Source organism: Cyanistes caeruleus, chromosome 13 (assembly GCF_971803275.1).
Source record: "Cyanistes caeruleus chromosome 13, bCyaCae1.hap1.1, whole genome shotgun sequence".
NCBI lineage: Eukaryota > Metazoa > Chordata > Aves > Passeriformes > Paridae > Cyanistes > Cyanistes caeruleus.
Window position 1 is genome coordinate 12,156,376 of NC_141713.1, and position 12,610 is coordinate 12,168,985.

The following is a 12,610-nucleotide window of genomic DNA, read 5'->3' on the forward strand; positions in this document are numbered from 1 at the left end:
TTCTGTGTAGAATGAATGCTAGGTAACATCTGAAAACCTGATGTAACAGAGTGGAAAACACTGCTGAAGTGGGGAAAGGACTCAGTAATATCTGAGCTTTGCCCTTCTGGAGCAGCAGTCATTTGCATGTACAAGATAGTTGATAAGTATCATCTGGAAAGTCCAGTCTCCCATAACATTCCCTGGCAGACTTCCTGGAGATTTCATGATACACTGACTTCTCTCATCTAAGGGCAGTGCTGAATATACAAGATGCACATTCATCCTTTCTCCAGTCTTCATCAGATAAGCATGTTAAAGGGCACCTTGCATATTACTGACACTCTAAAAACCTAAAGCAAAGAAAAACACAAATCAAGGTAAGACAGTTGAGAAACTCAGATCTTCATCAAGTATCATAAAGCTTCGTTTCCATTATTAAATATATAGCTCAAATATAATCAAATGCTTCTAACTTTATTTCTCTCAGTTACACAGTTTAACATTTAGCATAAACTGTTCATCTGTTTTGTTTTAGGAATACACACATGTTTTGGAAAATAGTCATATGCCCAGTGTAGCATTGCTAGTAAAACTTCCTATGGCCACCTAGTGGCCTACATGGAATTGACCTATGAAAAATATTTAGGATTACATGAAGATCCTCTCATCTAAAAATAAAACAAAAAGTACAAGTTTCATAGCTTTTTGCATATATTGGAGATATAAATACTAATTTGTTTGCACAGTACATCCTTTAACACAATTTGAGAAATAAAATGGGGGAGGGTGCAAATTTTATGTGAGGAAAACTAATAACAGGCAGCAAAATTTAAATGGCCCTTAGGGAAAGAAAAAGAAATTGAGGGAGCAAAATGTGAACTGAATAATGATCTGAATGCATGAGTAAGTAAATAAACTATCTGTAATGTGGTTGCAAGTGTTATGAAATCTGGATGTGAGAAAAAATGGGAAATGGTACCATTAAAGAGAAAAAAACAGCTAAATGCTTGCATAGTATGAAATGTTATGGAAATTCACCTGTTGTCCCCATTTTCAATAACTTAAATGAATATCACTTAAAACAGCACACAGATTAAAGACATCTGTATATATTTCAGATTTCAATATTAATGCCAAAAATACATAGTATGATTTTACATAGGATTTATGCTACATTAGAACACTAAAGACAAACATCACTTGAGTATTAAATGAAACATTAAATATTAAATAACTGAAAAATAAAATAAAAAGTGTAAACACTAAACTAACTTGGGAATTTGCTATTGCAACACATCCAATGAAGTGGTTTTAAACAGTACAAAAAGATTAGATTTACGTATGTTTCCAGTCTACTTGGAATACACAAAGCTCATTCCAGAAACCTTTTAAAAACTGGTCCAGGATCACACAGAACCTTCTTTCTCTTGAGCGCTATTTTTATTCCTTAACAGACTTAACTATATACTGTTGTCTCTACCAATCTTTGCTTGCAAGGAGTACTCAACAGTAAAATGAATACTTTTGTTTGCCATTGTTTGCTAGCATCTTGGTGAAAACTGAGGATTTGTTGGAGATTCAGTGTAAGATTTGAGTTCATATGCAGCGCCGCTATCAACTTCCATGGATTTCCGAGAGAATAGGAGCCTTACATCTCTGTGGAGGTAGATCTTTCCAGATTTAGAGCTCTGGAACCTGAAAAGAAACACACATCTGTATTATCTAAAACAAAAAATAATCTTTAAAAATTATTAAATAAAATGCACTCTTAAAACATTAAGGCCAAAACACATTTGAACAAACAAAATTAGTCAGTTAAAATGGAAAGAGAAAGAATATCCTAACACCTCTATTCTGCTTTGCTTCTTTTGACATTTAAAGGTTCTGTTCCTAATCATCAATGCAGTGCACAGCTTTGAAAGTGGCATGGAATATTTGAAGTTCACACTGCCATTATGTATATCGAAGATTAAAGTCCTCAGCAATTGGGAATGGCAAAAAATGCTCTTCAATGAGCTGAAAATGTCCAAAGGATGGCCTAAGTGCACACAAAAGGGAATTTTCAATTTCGAACAAATCAAATATGCATTTCAGTTCCAGCAATCATATAGGTAGATTTCATTGCTCTCTTCATGAAGGTAACACCAGAAAGTTTACTACTGCTTTATACCACACTCCAAATACAAGAACTTTTCTTGAAAAGCAGTAGGTACTGGGATCTCTGCAGGCAGGCAGAAAGCATTTTTTTTGCAGACTAGGGAGCATTGTAAAGAGACTGCAGTTCACTGGCCCAATCACCAAGGCAAATAGTGGTCAATTCCTTGTCTGTTCATTTTTTATGCTGCAGCTAAACAGCCTAATTCAGGTCCTCCAAACTTGTGGGAATGTGCCAGTTCTACCTGGTATTAACAACTGTATACAGGGAGACAAGATCTGCATTTCAGAGAATTGTATTCTATAGTTTTCATGTGGCAGAACCTTCTAATTTCCTTCTCTCCACCAGGAAAGGCAGAAGAGCCTAAGGAGCATTTCTTAGAGCAACTGAACTTAATGTCACTACCACAGTGAGAGTGAAATGCTATTGCTGCTGCAATAGAAACAGAAAAGGCAATGCTGCTGTCACAAGATGATACCATGGCGAATGCTGAGAGAGCAATGCATGCTGTGTTATCATGTATTACAATTTGCACAGATTTTTAATAGGCTTTTACACATTGACCTCATTGAAGCAAACACAGCATCATCTCTGGAATAAACCTATTCATAATTTGATTGAAATTCTGAGCGGTAGGAGAAAGACAAGTACAGAAGATCCATCGAGGCTTCATCATCTGAGGAAGGCAGGTTGCAGAAATGGATTCTGTGGCACTGTTCTGTTCAGATGAGGGATGCAGAATAGCCTGTAGTCATCCCACAGCCAGACAAAGGAAAACTGTTCTCCTGGACACAGCTGTCAAGGACATTAAATGCAGCAGGGTCCAGCAGAATGCTCCTACTGGCTCCCACAGAGATCTCATCCATCACTATTTATTTACTTGGTGCTGTCAATGTGAAAGCCCTTTACCTGATAGGCAAAAGGGAGAAGATGCTATCTTAAGAGAAGACTGTGGAGAAGAGCACAAGGAAGAGTGAGAAACAAGGGACAAAGCAAACACCACAGTTAACTCAGAATCTAGCTCATAACACATTTTAAAAGGAAAAATTTTAGTGAAAAGGTCTATTGCCGCAAAAGTATGACTGAAATTAATTCCTATAGATCTAGTTATCAAAGCATCATCACAAAATAGATCTCAGCTCCCATTTTACATAGGGATCTTTCAAAAGAATTATTAGCATGATCTATTTTTAAACTTCTCAAGCTTGCTCTTTTCTATGAGTGATCATCCAGCAAGACTCCCTTTTCTCAGTAAATAGTGGCTCCCTGCAGCATGACTTTTCTGAGCATGACATTTCAGAAAGATTGAAGAAGGGTGTGAGACAGCAGCAAAGTTCAATGGGATCCTTCTCATCTCTGCATCCATTACCTTTTTTTTTTTTTCTTTTAGATAGGTCTGCCCTAGTAATTGGGATTTAGAAATGTTGTTTTTTATACATGCAAATAAGCACATTGGAATAATTGAGACAATTTCCCTACACCCTTGCAGGGTGGTGATGGAGTGACCAGCATGGGACTGACTCCAGAGCTGGAGCAGCTCCAGTACTTTTGTGTAAAGAAATTTTAAAAACCCAACACAACCAAGGTCCCTGACAGACAGTGTCCTAGGAAAAGTAACAACAGACTATTTAAATACACAAATCAGATGCTAGAAAGTCTGGCAGAAGAACTTTACTGAAGAAATGACAAATACAAGCACAAAGTCCCTATATGTATTTTATAGGTCATCAAAATTCACAAAGAGAGTAATTCACAGAAACAGAATAATCCTGAAAAGCAGGATAATCATAAAAACATATGTAGCAAGATGTGCTTTGTAAGTGAAAAAGACTATACAACACTATGTATAAAACCTGTAAGCAAAAGCATTAGGACAAGGATAAAAATTTCTAGATAAGAAAAAATGCTGAAAGACCAGAAAGATCAAAAGCAGCTAGTAAATCAGTAATAACAGGTATCTTCAGCTTCCACCAATAAAGGTGTATGTCACATTAGGACAGTATTTTAAAAAAAGTTTCTCAACACCTTAAGGAATTACTACTTTTAACAACCAGCTTCAAGCTTACCCTCCACTGAGCTCTCAGTAACAACCCCTGTTTAGCAACAGCAACTATTCACCATGCAATTCCTGGCATTGTGTCAGTAACTAAGGCTGTTGACCAAGCTGTAAAAACTCAAAAAATGCTGAGCTGTGGGCAGGTTAGCTGTTTAATTACTTTGTACAAGGGTGCCAGAACGTGACCTAGAAACCCACAGATGGTCATCATCCCCACAACGCCAGGCAGAAACGAGGCACAAGCAGAGCTGAGCTCACAGCTCTTATGCTCAAGTAGATTTAATTACAAGACAAAAAGTCATTGCTTCACATGCAACAAAAAAATTATCCCCAAAGCATCTTCAAAAAAAACAAACTGCAGGTGCAACTGTTGTGGGTTTTTAATAGCGAATAAAGCTGCGCTGTGTGTGCAAGCTCCATTTGGTATCTCAATCCTGTAGCTGTGGGTACAAGCCCAGTCTGCTGGCATATCCAACAGAACCTCAAACACACAGAGCTGCACCCAGAAGCTGTGCACACAATAAATCTGACACTTTAAAGACTGTTGTAGAAAATCTGGCTGCCAATGTTAAGCTCCAGACCTATGCAAGCGTTTTTGCTGAATTACCACTTGAAAAGGAGCTTTCATAATGTGAGTGCTGACAACTGTGATTAAGGCCTCGCAAGCAGATGCGACCACAATGCAGCTCACTGGTGGTGACTTCATTTGTTTTTTTAAACAAAATTTCAATACGTAAGCTTAAGATGCTTGTGCTCAATAACTACTGCAACTAAAACTGAAAGGCTGCTCTAAGTCAACTTGAGTAATAAACAAAAATCTGAATAGTTGAAACTTCTTAGGTTTGCATAACCTTTCAGTAAAGTAGGTTTGAGGAAACTTTGCTGCTTTTAAAAATAAATCTTTAAAACCAACTTACTACTAAGATTTTTTTAAGTCCTCCTAATTAAAATCCATCTTTAGTAAAGTCTACTAAATGGACAACTGAGTCTTTTGTAAAATCATAAGTGCTCAGTATAATAAACCACAAGACAGATCAACATAAGCTACTTTAATATTTCAAGGAGTTCTGCCATTCTTACATTATGAGAAAGGACCCAAAGCTTGGGTTTATCACTGAAGAAAAAACTTGTCGCATACTCTGTAGTCATTCACTTTCCAAAATAATCAGCCAAGCATTGTTATTATGATTTTGGTTTTCCCATCAGAAGTGGATGCATTTCCAATTACACATCACAAACCCATGAACTGATCCCTACCAGAGGTCTGAAAGCCGAGCTAAATTGTACAGATATTTCAAAATGAGAAGCATCAGAACTGCAACTTTTCTGTCTCTCAGCAGGTATCAGAAATAGGAAGCTCTTTATAAAAAGACTTCTAGCTGTAACAAATAAGAGAGCAGAAAGCAGGTTTGCCTTCAAATAGAAGTAATTCTTGAGTCTGTCAACAAGAAATTTACAAACTACATTAAAGTAGAAACTGGAAGGGGACAGAAGACCACTACTCTTCATGCAGGTAATGCCAGACCCAGCTGGCCACAGACTTCTACCCACCACTGCAGGCAAGGCCTGTCACCAGTTCCTCTGCACAGTCAGATCAGCTTCACACCTGAGCAGCCTTGTATTGAGACTACACACTTTTTCAGAATTTGCCCCAAAAGAAAAATTTTAGAAAGTGGTTAGGTTAGACCTTGCAAGTTAGTGTGGCCTGAAAGACTGAATTTCAATCCAGGCTAAATTTCAGAATGAAAACATGAATGTTCAACATCCTTCTCATGATACTGTTTTCACACTCCAGTAAACCAACACACTTTTCTTATGACTGTCAACATTCATTTAATGGGAGAGTCTAGAATCACTGTTATAGACAAGGTTGTGTTTCAAAAGTCTGTTGGATAGAAATCAATGCCATTAAATAGGACAAATAATATGTACCAGAAATAATTGTACAACAACAGAGAAGTGTAAGATATTTGATTTTGTTCTGCTTGGTCACTTCAGAATGTAAGCTGCTGGTGGGTTTCCAAGTGCTGCAGTGAAAGGACTGGGTCTGTGTGTACAGGCATTTCTTACTACAAAAACACATGCAAAAAGTCTGCAAACTGCAGGAGAACAGAGTATATCCATCATTCCCCTTTGTTTCCAACTGCAGTCACCAGAATGCCCCAACAGCAGCAGCAGTGTCTGGTTTCAGGCAGTGCTTTGTAAATCATTTAAGGAAGATTGAGTGAATATTTTATAAAGTGGAAGGCATAATCACCAGTATTGCATCAGGAAGCAAGTATTTACATTTTTGCCACGGACCACTGTATTTTTAGGAGTAGCTCAGACCATTTATCATGTTACAAGCTGTTCTGGTGAAGAAGCACATGTGAAGCACACCAGGGCACCTTCCCAACAGTGATCCTTAGTTTTGGCTTTTGCCCATATAACATCCACTCTTACAATTTCCTGTAACCTCAAAAAAGTGCATCAATTCAGCCAGAACAATTTCTCTCTTGCTAAGAAAAGATTTAAGCTTTACAATGCTATACAAAATACTTTAATGGCAAGAGAGAGCTTTATGCTTTATTTTAACTTTGTTTCTCCCAAGCAGAACCCAAATTATTTATCTCTTCTTCCTCTACTGTTTAGCTAGTATTCCTTTTTTAATATTTTTTTTTTCTTTTCATTCTTTCTTATTTCTGTATACAGAAAGGCTGACTGGGAAAGAAATTGAGTAAAATTTTGGCAGATACTTTTTTGTGCTTTTGCCTCGGGTTTGTTGGGGTTTTTTTGTTTTATTTTGTTTTTTTAACTTCAAGGAGCTTACCTCAGATGTATGAGGTAGCGTAGTAGCCTTTCTTCAGTCTGGTGACTGTTTTCTTTATTGACAGTTCGCTTGACTTCTCGTCTCACAGGAACAGAGAAAGTTCTTTGCCGTAGGAATGTTTGATGATTAGCTGGCATTTCTCTCAAGTCATAGATCACCACAAACATCTTCACCACAGTTTTGTTAGGGTTAAATAAGGTCTGAAAAGACAAACAGTTCAATACAATACTCATTAGAGATGACAAGTTTTTTAAAAAACCCAACAAATCTAACCCAAAGTTGATCTGTCAAAATAGTTCTCTATGTACTTTGTTTCTGTGCATACAGAAACATTTTTGTAAAGACATTGTGAAGCCTTTCTGGTTTTCAACACTTCATCTACCAGCAATTCTCATTTTTAAATATAATGCTAAATACAATCTCATCTGAATGAAACACTAGTATATGACTACTCTTACTTTGCTAATCAGCATCCCCGTTTTTGCTTATTTTTCCAGGCAGCTTTTTGTCTACACTGTTTTCCAGACACAATACATTCGCAGGAAGCACAGTGGTGGGCTCCACTTTTAAACCTGAAATTATGAATGTGTTATCTTGGACTGAGTTCTTAAAAGAAAGAGTCAGTTCATTGGTTCTAAGCAACAACTGTGTTTTACTTTGTGAGTCTATTACAAAAGTAAAGGTGGTATTAAAATATAACAAAAGGTTTATACAATTATTCAATCTTAATTGCTTTGGAAGAATTTCAGGATTTGGACTGTGGCCTAATTACTTCCCAATCACTTTTCAAAGCCACAGTGTCCCCAAGTATCCCGAATCTCCTGGAAATGATTTTAAGACTCCTCAGAACACAGAAGTGTTCAAAGATTGGTAATCTTTTTTGTCCCACACACAGGTTTCTACTTTGAATTACTACAGTACCTACAGAGATGCACATTTCCACTGCTAGCTTCATGCTCATCTCCAATAACCTCATCTCTGCATGACTTTCTTGGTATTAGTGGTTTCAAGGCACCCTTATGTGCTGAGTACGTACCACTTGTATTGTTCCTGAAGGCGGTACCCGATAACCCCTTTTACCAAGGGACTCTAAAGTAATTACACCCTACAGAAACAAAACACATATTTAGGTCACAGAGATAAACAAATCAAAATGTTCTAGTCATGTAATTGCATTTATGTGAAACATAATCAGTAATTTACAAAAACTAAAAATAGAGAAAGCAATGCGTTTAAGATGCAGTTTAAAAATCAACAGCAAGGGCCTTACAGATACTTTGGCAGACCACTAAAAGCTGTGCAATAAGAGATACATTTTCCTCTTGAAAAAAGATTCAAGTTTCCACATCTTCTCCACATCAGGGAGCTAGGACAAAACAGCTTTCTTTTCAAAGCAGCTGGGAGGTTAAAATGAAACTCTTGTCTCTTCCTTTCCATTTCTATATCATCGACAATTGCACTAATACTCCAAATCTCACAGAACTCATTTTTGCTTTTCAAAGGCAGCAGATGCACTTAATCTCCCATCCTAATCCAAACTTTGGGAAGGATGATATCTGCTTTTGTACCAGCTGTGATCTACAGAGCAGCCCCGAGCGGCCCACGGGGCTCTGTGACGCTGGCCACGCTCGGGGCACTGCCACACCTCTGGTCACCCTGCAGGCACCACTGCTGCACCCCACTGCGCTGGACTTGGAAAACCCAAACCAAACAACCAACCGAAAAAACACCCCAAAACAGAGAAACTAGCTATACAAACACAAACAATGTTTCTGATGATGGAGGCACTACACAAATGCTGTATTAATCCTGGGAGACTCAGCCATAATAGCATATTTGGAAATAGCACATGGAAAAGCCTGAAACAATGAAAGCCAGCTTGGAAAATAAGTAATGCTACTTTAACCATTTGAGGAACATGAGAATCCCTTCACCTCCTAGAAAATCACACAAAATTATCTAGAAAGATGAAAGCAAAAGAACAGAGACTTTTTGCAGCAGCTAAGACATACACGAGTTTAAACTCAAAGCCATTACTAAACACTAAGCAATTTCATTTTCTGAATACTTTCCAAAACAGAAGGGTCAGAAATATGGTAACTACTATGAATTTAAAATCTAAATATTGGAATACTCAGATGTTCATTGCTTGACTTACATGTTTAAACAAACCCTTTACCATATATTAGATAAACATACACATACAAAAACCTCTAAAAACTGGATCTGTCACCTATGTAAAATTGAGGTACCTTAACAGGCATTCAGAACAAATCCAGCCTCTGATTCAATGCCAGCATACAAGACACCATTTGCTTTTTGCAGAGGAGCACTTTTAGACATGCAAAACCCATGCTGTCACTGTAGAAAGGTGGAACAGAATTAGCACCCAGAGACCGAGAACACAAACATTGTGTTGCTGCAAACATCAGCAAACCATGCAGCCTGCGAGAGTGCCCAGTGTCACAGCAGCCCTGACAATATCTGCTTTAAAAGAAAGGGCTGAATAACTTCCAAGTCTAAGGTCTCCATCAGCAATTGCTCCTTGGCCTGTACCTCAGCCACTCTGCAGAGTGGTTAGTTGCCCAGAGAAGCTGCTTGTTGGGACAACAAAATGTATCCTGTCACGTCCAGCTATTGCCTCACTGCTATTTAAGTTAGATGGATAAAAAGAGATGTTGGGGCTTTATCTCTCCAATGTGAGGGGAGATAAATACATTCAATATCCCAAGACAAGAACAGCTGAATGGTTGGGCAGAGAAGTAGAAGGAAAAGCACTAGCTAGCAAAAGGAAGAGGGACAGGAGAACTCTATCACAGGCAGTTGAAAATAAGCCAGATCGCTGCAAATCTTTATTTTCTGAACCCTCTACTCACCAAGCTCTTGCTCTTCACCTCCACATATCAGAATTTATTTAAAATAAATCCAACCACACATTTACCATGTAAGGAGAGGGCGCATTGTCATCTGAAACGCTGTAGAATGACACTTCAACTGGCAGAGTCATGTGCGTGGGACAAAAGACTCCACTCGCTCCCACCTCTGCTGTGAAACCCTCCACGACACCAAGCGGGTCCAAGCGGAAATTCAGGACAGATTCCTGAAAAACAAAGCACATATAGCTTAGGTTGGGAACACCTCAAAATAATCAGAGCATAACTAATCAGGAAACAAGTGCAAAAGCCTACAGAGAACTTTATTGCAGCAAGGATCTATGTTTGATTTTCAACATATATTATGTGAAAAAAAAAAATAAATTAACCTAGATTCTGTAACATTCCCCAGCAAATTCAGCTCCATATTTCACAAAACAATACAACCCGTTCATGCACTGGCTATTAGTTGCTGTTATTGGATATGCTACATGAAGTGAAGAGCTGGAGCCTGCACTTCAAACATGTTCTGTTTAACACACTAATTTAATCCAGCTTTTGTGACATACTAAGTAGACTTTAAGAGTGAAAATGTAAATCCCTTTTTCTAGGTAAGTACATTATAAACATGGACAATTACAGGTTACTAAATCTCATTTATGGCAACAGAACATCTTCTAACTTGACCATAGTGGGAAACAAAAGCTTAAGCAACTCATTGTATTTGATTCTCTGAGACAGAAGATGTCTGGCACATGAAATAAAGTGTCTTTACAGCTGGAAATGAAAACAAATTTTATTCAATTCAGTTAGGAGCTTTTACATTCTAATAATGCTGGAATTGTTCACAGTAATATACTTTTAAAAGCAGTACAGAAGAGTACTAAAAACACCACAAGAATTCTGGAGAATATGCAATACCTCAAAGTTTCCCAGAAGGCTCAGACTTGTTACTGGTGGAGCACTAGAACTTAAAAATGGTTTCCCATGGCTGTCTGGATCACCGTCTCTGTTTATACATTGTTGTGGGCTATTAAAAAAAGACAGAATAAATATAAAGGATAAACACATTTGCTTTTGTCTTCTGGGTATAAACAGCCCTAGAAAGAATAATTTACTTACTGTACTACAAAATGTTGTCCTAAAGAAGTAACAGTGGAACACTATTAATACTATGGCTATTAATACTTTAGCAGAACATTTTCTAATTAACTGAAAAAATATTTTGACCAGCTTTACATTACAACGGATAAAGACAATAAAAACTTGGTCTTTAACTCCATTAGCAGGAATCAAAATATCAGATTATTTTCTCTTGTATGTGGGTACTTTTGTCTCATATTCTGAAATATATCTCATATTTCCAATATCAGACTACCATAACAAAAATTGTTTATGTTGCATGAATTAATGTATAAAAGGTCATGACTGGCCCTTTTGAAAAGTCTGTCTCTCTGAACAAGAGAAAATGCTTAACATGTTCAACACTAAGAACAAAATACAACACAAAACATTGGTTTGAAAGAGAATCAACAATTACTAGCTTTTCTGTCTGAAAACTCCAGTGTATCTGACAGCATATCTACCCCTGCATGGGACAGAACTCATTCTGCCAGCAACTCTCATTCCATGGTTATGTCCCAGAGCTGTGCTAACCTGGAAACTCCCAGGGTAACTTGTCTGCTGAGCCTTGTATCAAAATAAGGGTTCTTTTGAAAGCATTTTTTTGTCTTTGCTAACATGCTTTGATTTTGCATATAAATACACATATATATATATATACACATTGTATCCCCCTCAAACATCTCAATGTTTCTGGTAAATAAAACATACCTTCTTGCAGACAGACATTTCAGCAATGATGAATCCAGATCAAAGCACCCAGACTGTGTTTTTCTTTGAGGAACCTCAACAGGGAAAGAAGATGCTAATTTGAAAACTGAACTGCTACCACAGAATTTTGCCAAGTAAGCACATTCTGCCAAGAATTTTCATGTCATTACAAATTTATAAAAGCAGAGTAGAGAATGCAATTCCTATACATTTAAAACTTAGTGAAGAAAGTTCTAGGATTATACATTGTAAGACTAAGTTCTGATTAACAGGAAGTATTCCAATAAAGACATTCAGGAAGCTGATGTTTCTTTGGAACAGGACAAACTATTACTAATAAACAGGCTGTAATAATTTCCATCCAATATCCCTGAAAACATGACAGCCTTTACAGGCAATGAAGAATGAAGCATATCATGTGTTGATTACAGGACATCACTACTTCAGTAGTTTTAACAGGAACTGTTTTTTTAAAACTCCAACCAGCCTACCAAGAACTGCAACACTTGCCCAGTGTCTGCCCTGTCACAGCAGCTTTGTTTCATTAAGTCATGACACCTCTGGTTACTGAAGAATGTACAGTACTAATTGTTCACACAAACAAAGGCTTTGGAATAATAGGTAACCAGGCATTAAAAACTAACACAAAACCTCCTAAATGACAAAATGTTATCTTACACTTAAACCACCAATCTTCAACATGCTTTCTTTTGTGCTCTAAAATAGCACCATAGCATTGTTTCCATCGCTTTCTCTAATGTCACCTTTTGTTAATCTTGATGTGATCTCAACAACTGTCTTTCATATTTTCTTTTCCAAAATTATTGTTCAGCCTAATTTACATGTTAACTCTCGCTTAAGCATTAATTTCTACCCACAAGAGTATTCACTGTGACACAAAG

The 12,610-nt window shown here is 37.3% G+C and overlaps 1 protein-coding gene across 7 annotated transcripts in view; it reads right to left on the reverse strand.

Moving 5' to 3' along the window:
• Positions 1 to 435: 435 nt before the first annotated feature.
• The window catches only part of ATOSA (atos homolog A), a 48,273-nt gene continuing 36,098 nt past the window's right edge, over positions 436 to 12,610 (reverse strand). For 6 of the 7 annotated variants that reach the window (XM_086848902.1, XM_023934037.2, XM_086848900.1 and 3 more), the window contains 6 exons: positions 11,709 to 11,782; positions 10,797 to 10,905; positions 9,944 to 10,102; positions 8,039 to 8,107; positions 7,003 to 7,202; positions 436 to 1,677 (listed from right to left, as the gene is read on the reverse strand). In XM_086848902.1, coding sequence (XP_086705028.1) covers positions 1,524 to 1,677; positions 7,003 to 7,202; positions 8,039 to 8,107; positions 9,944 to 10,102; positions 10,797 to 10,905; positions 11,709 to 11,782 — 765 coding nt within the window. In that variant the 3' untranslated portion in view covers positions 436 to 1,523. Of the gene's footprint in view, positions 1,678 to 7,002; positions 7,203 to 7,460; positions 7,575 to 8,038; positions 8,108 to 9,943; positions 10,103 to 10,796; positions 10,906 to 11,708; positions 11,783 to 12,610 lie in introns of those variants that run through there. The other variant, XM_086848901.1, reaches the window with a different exon arrangement.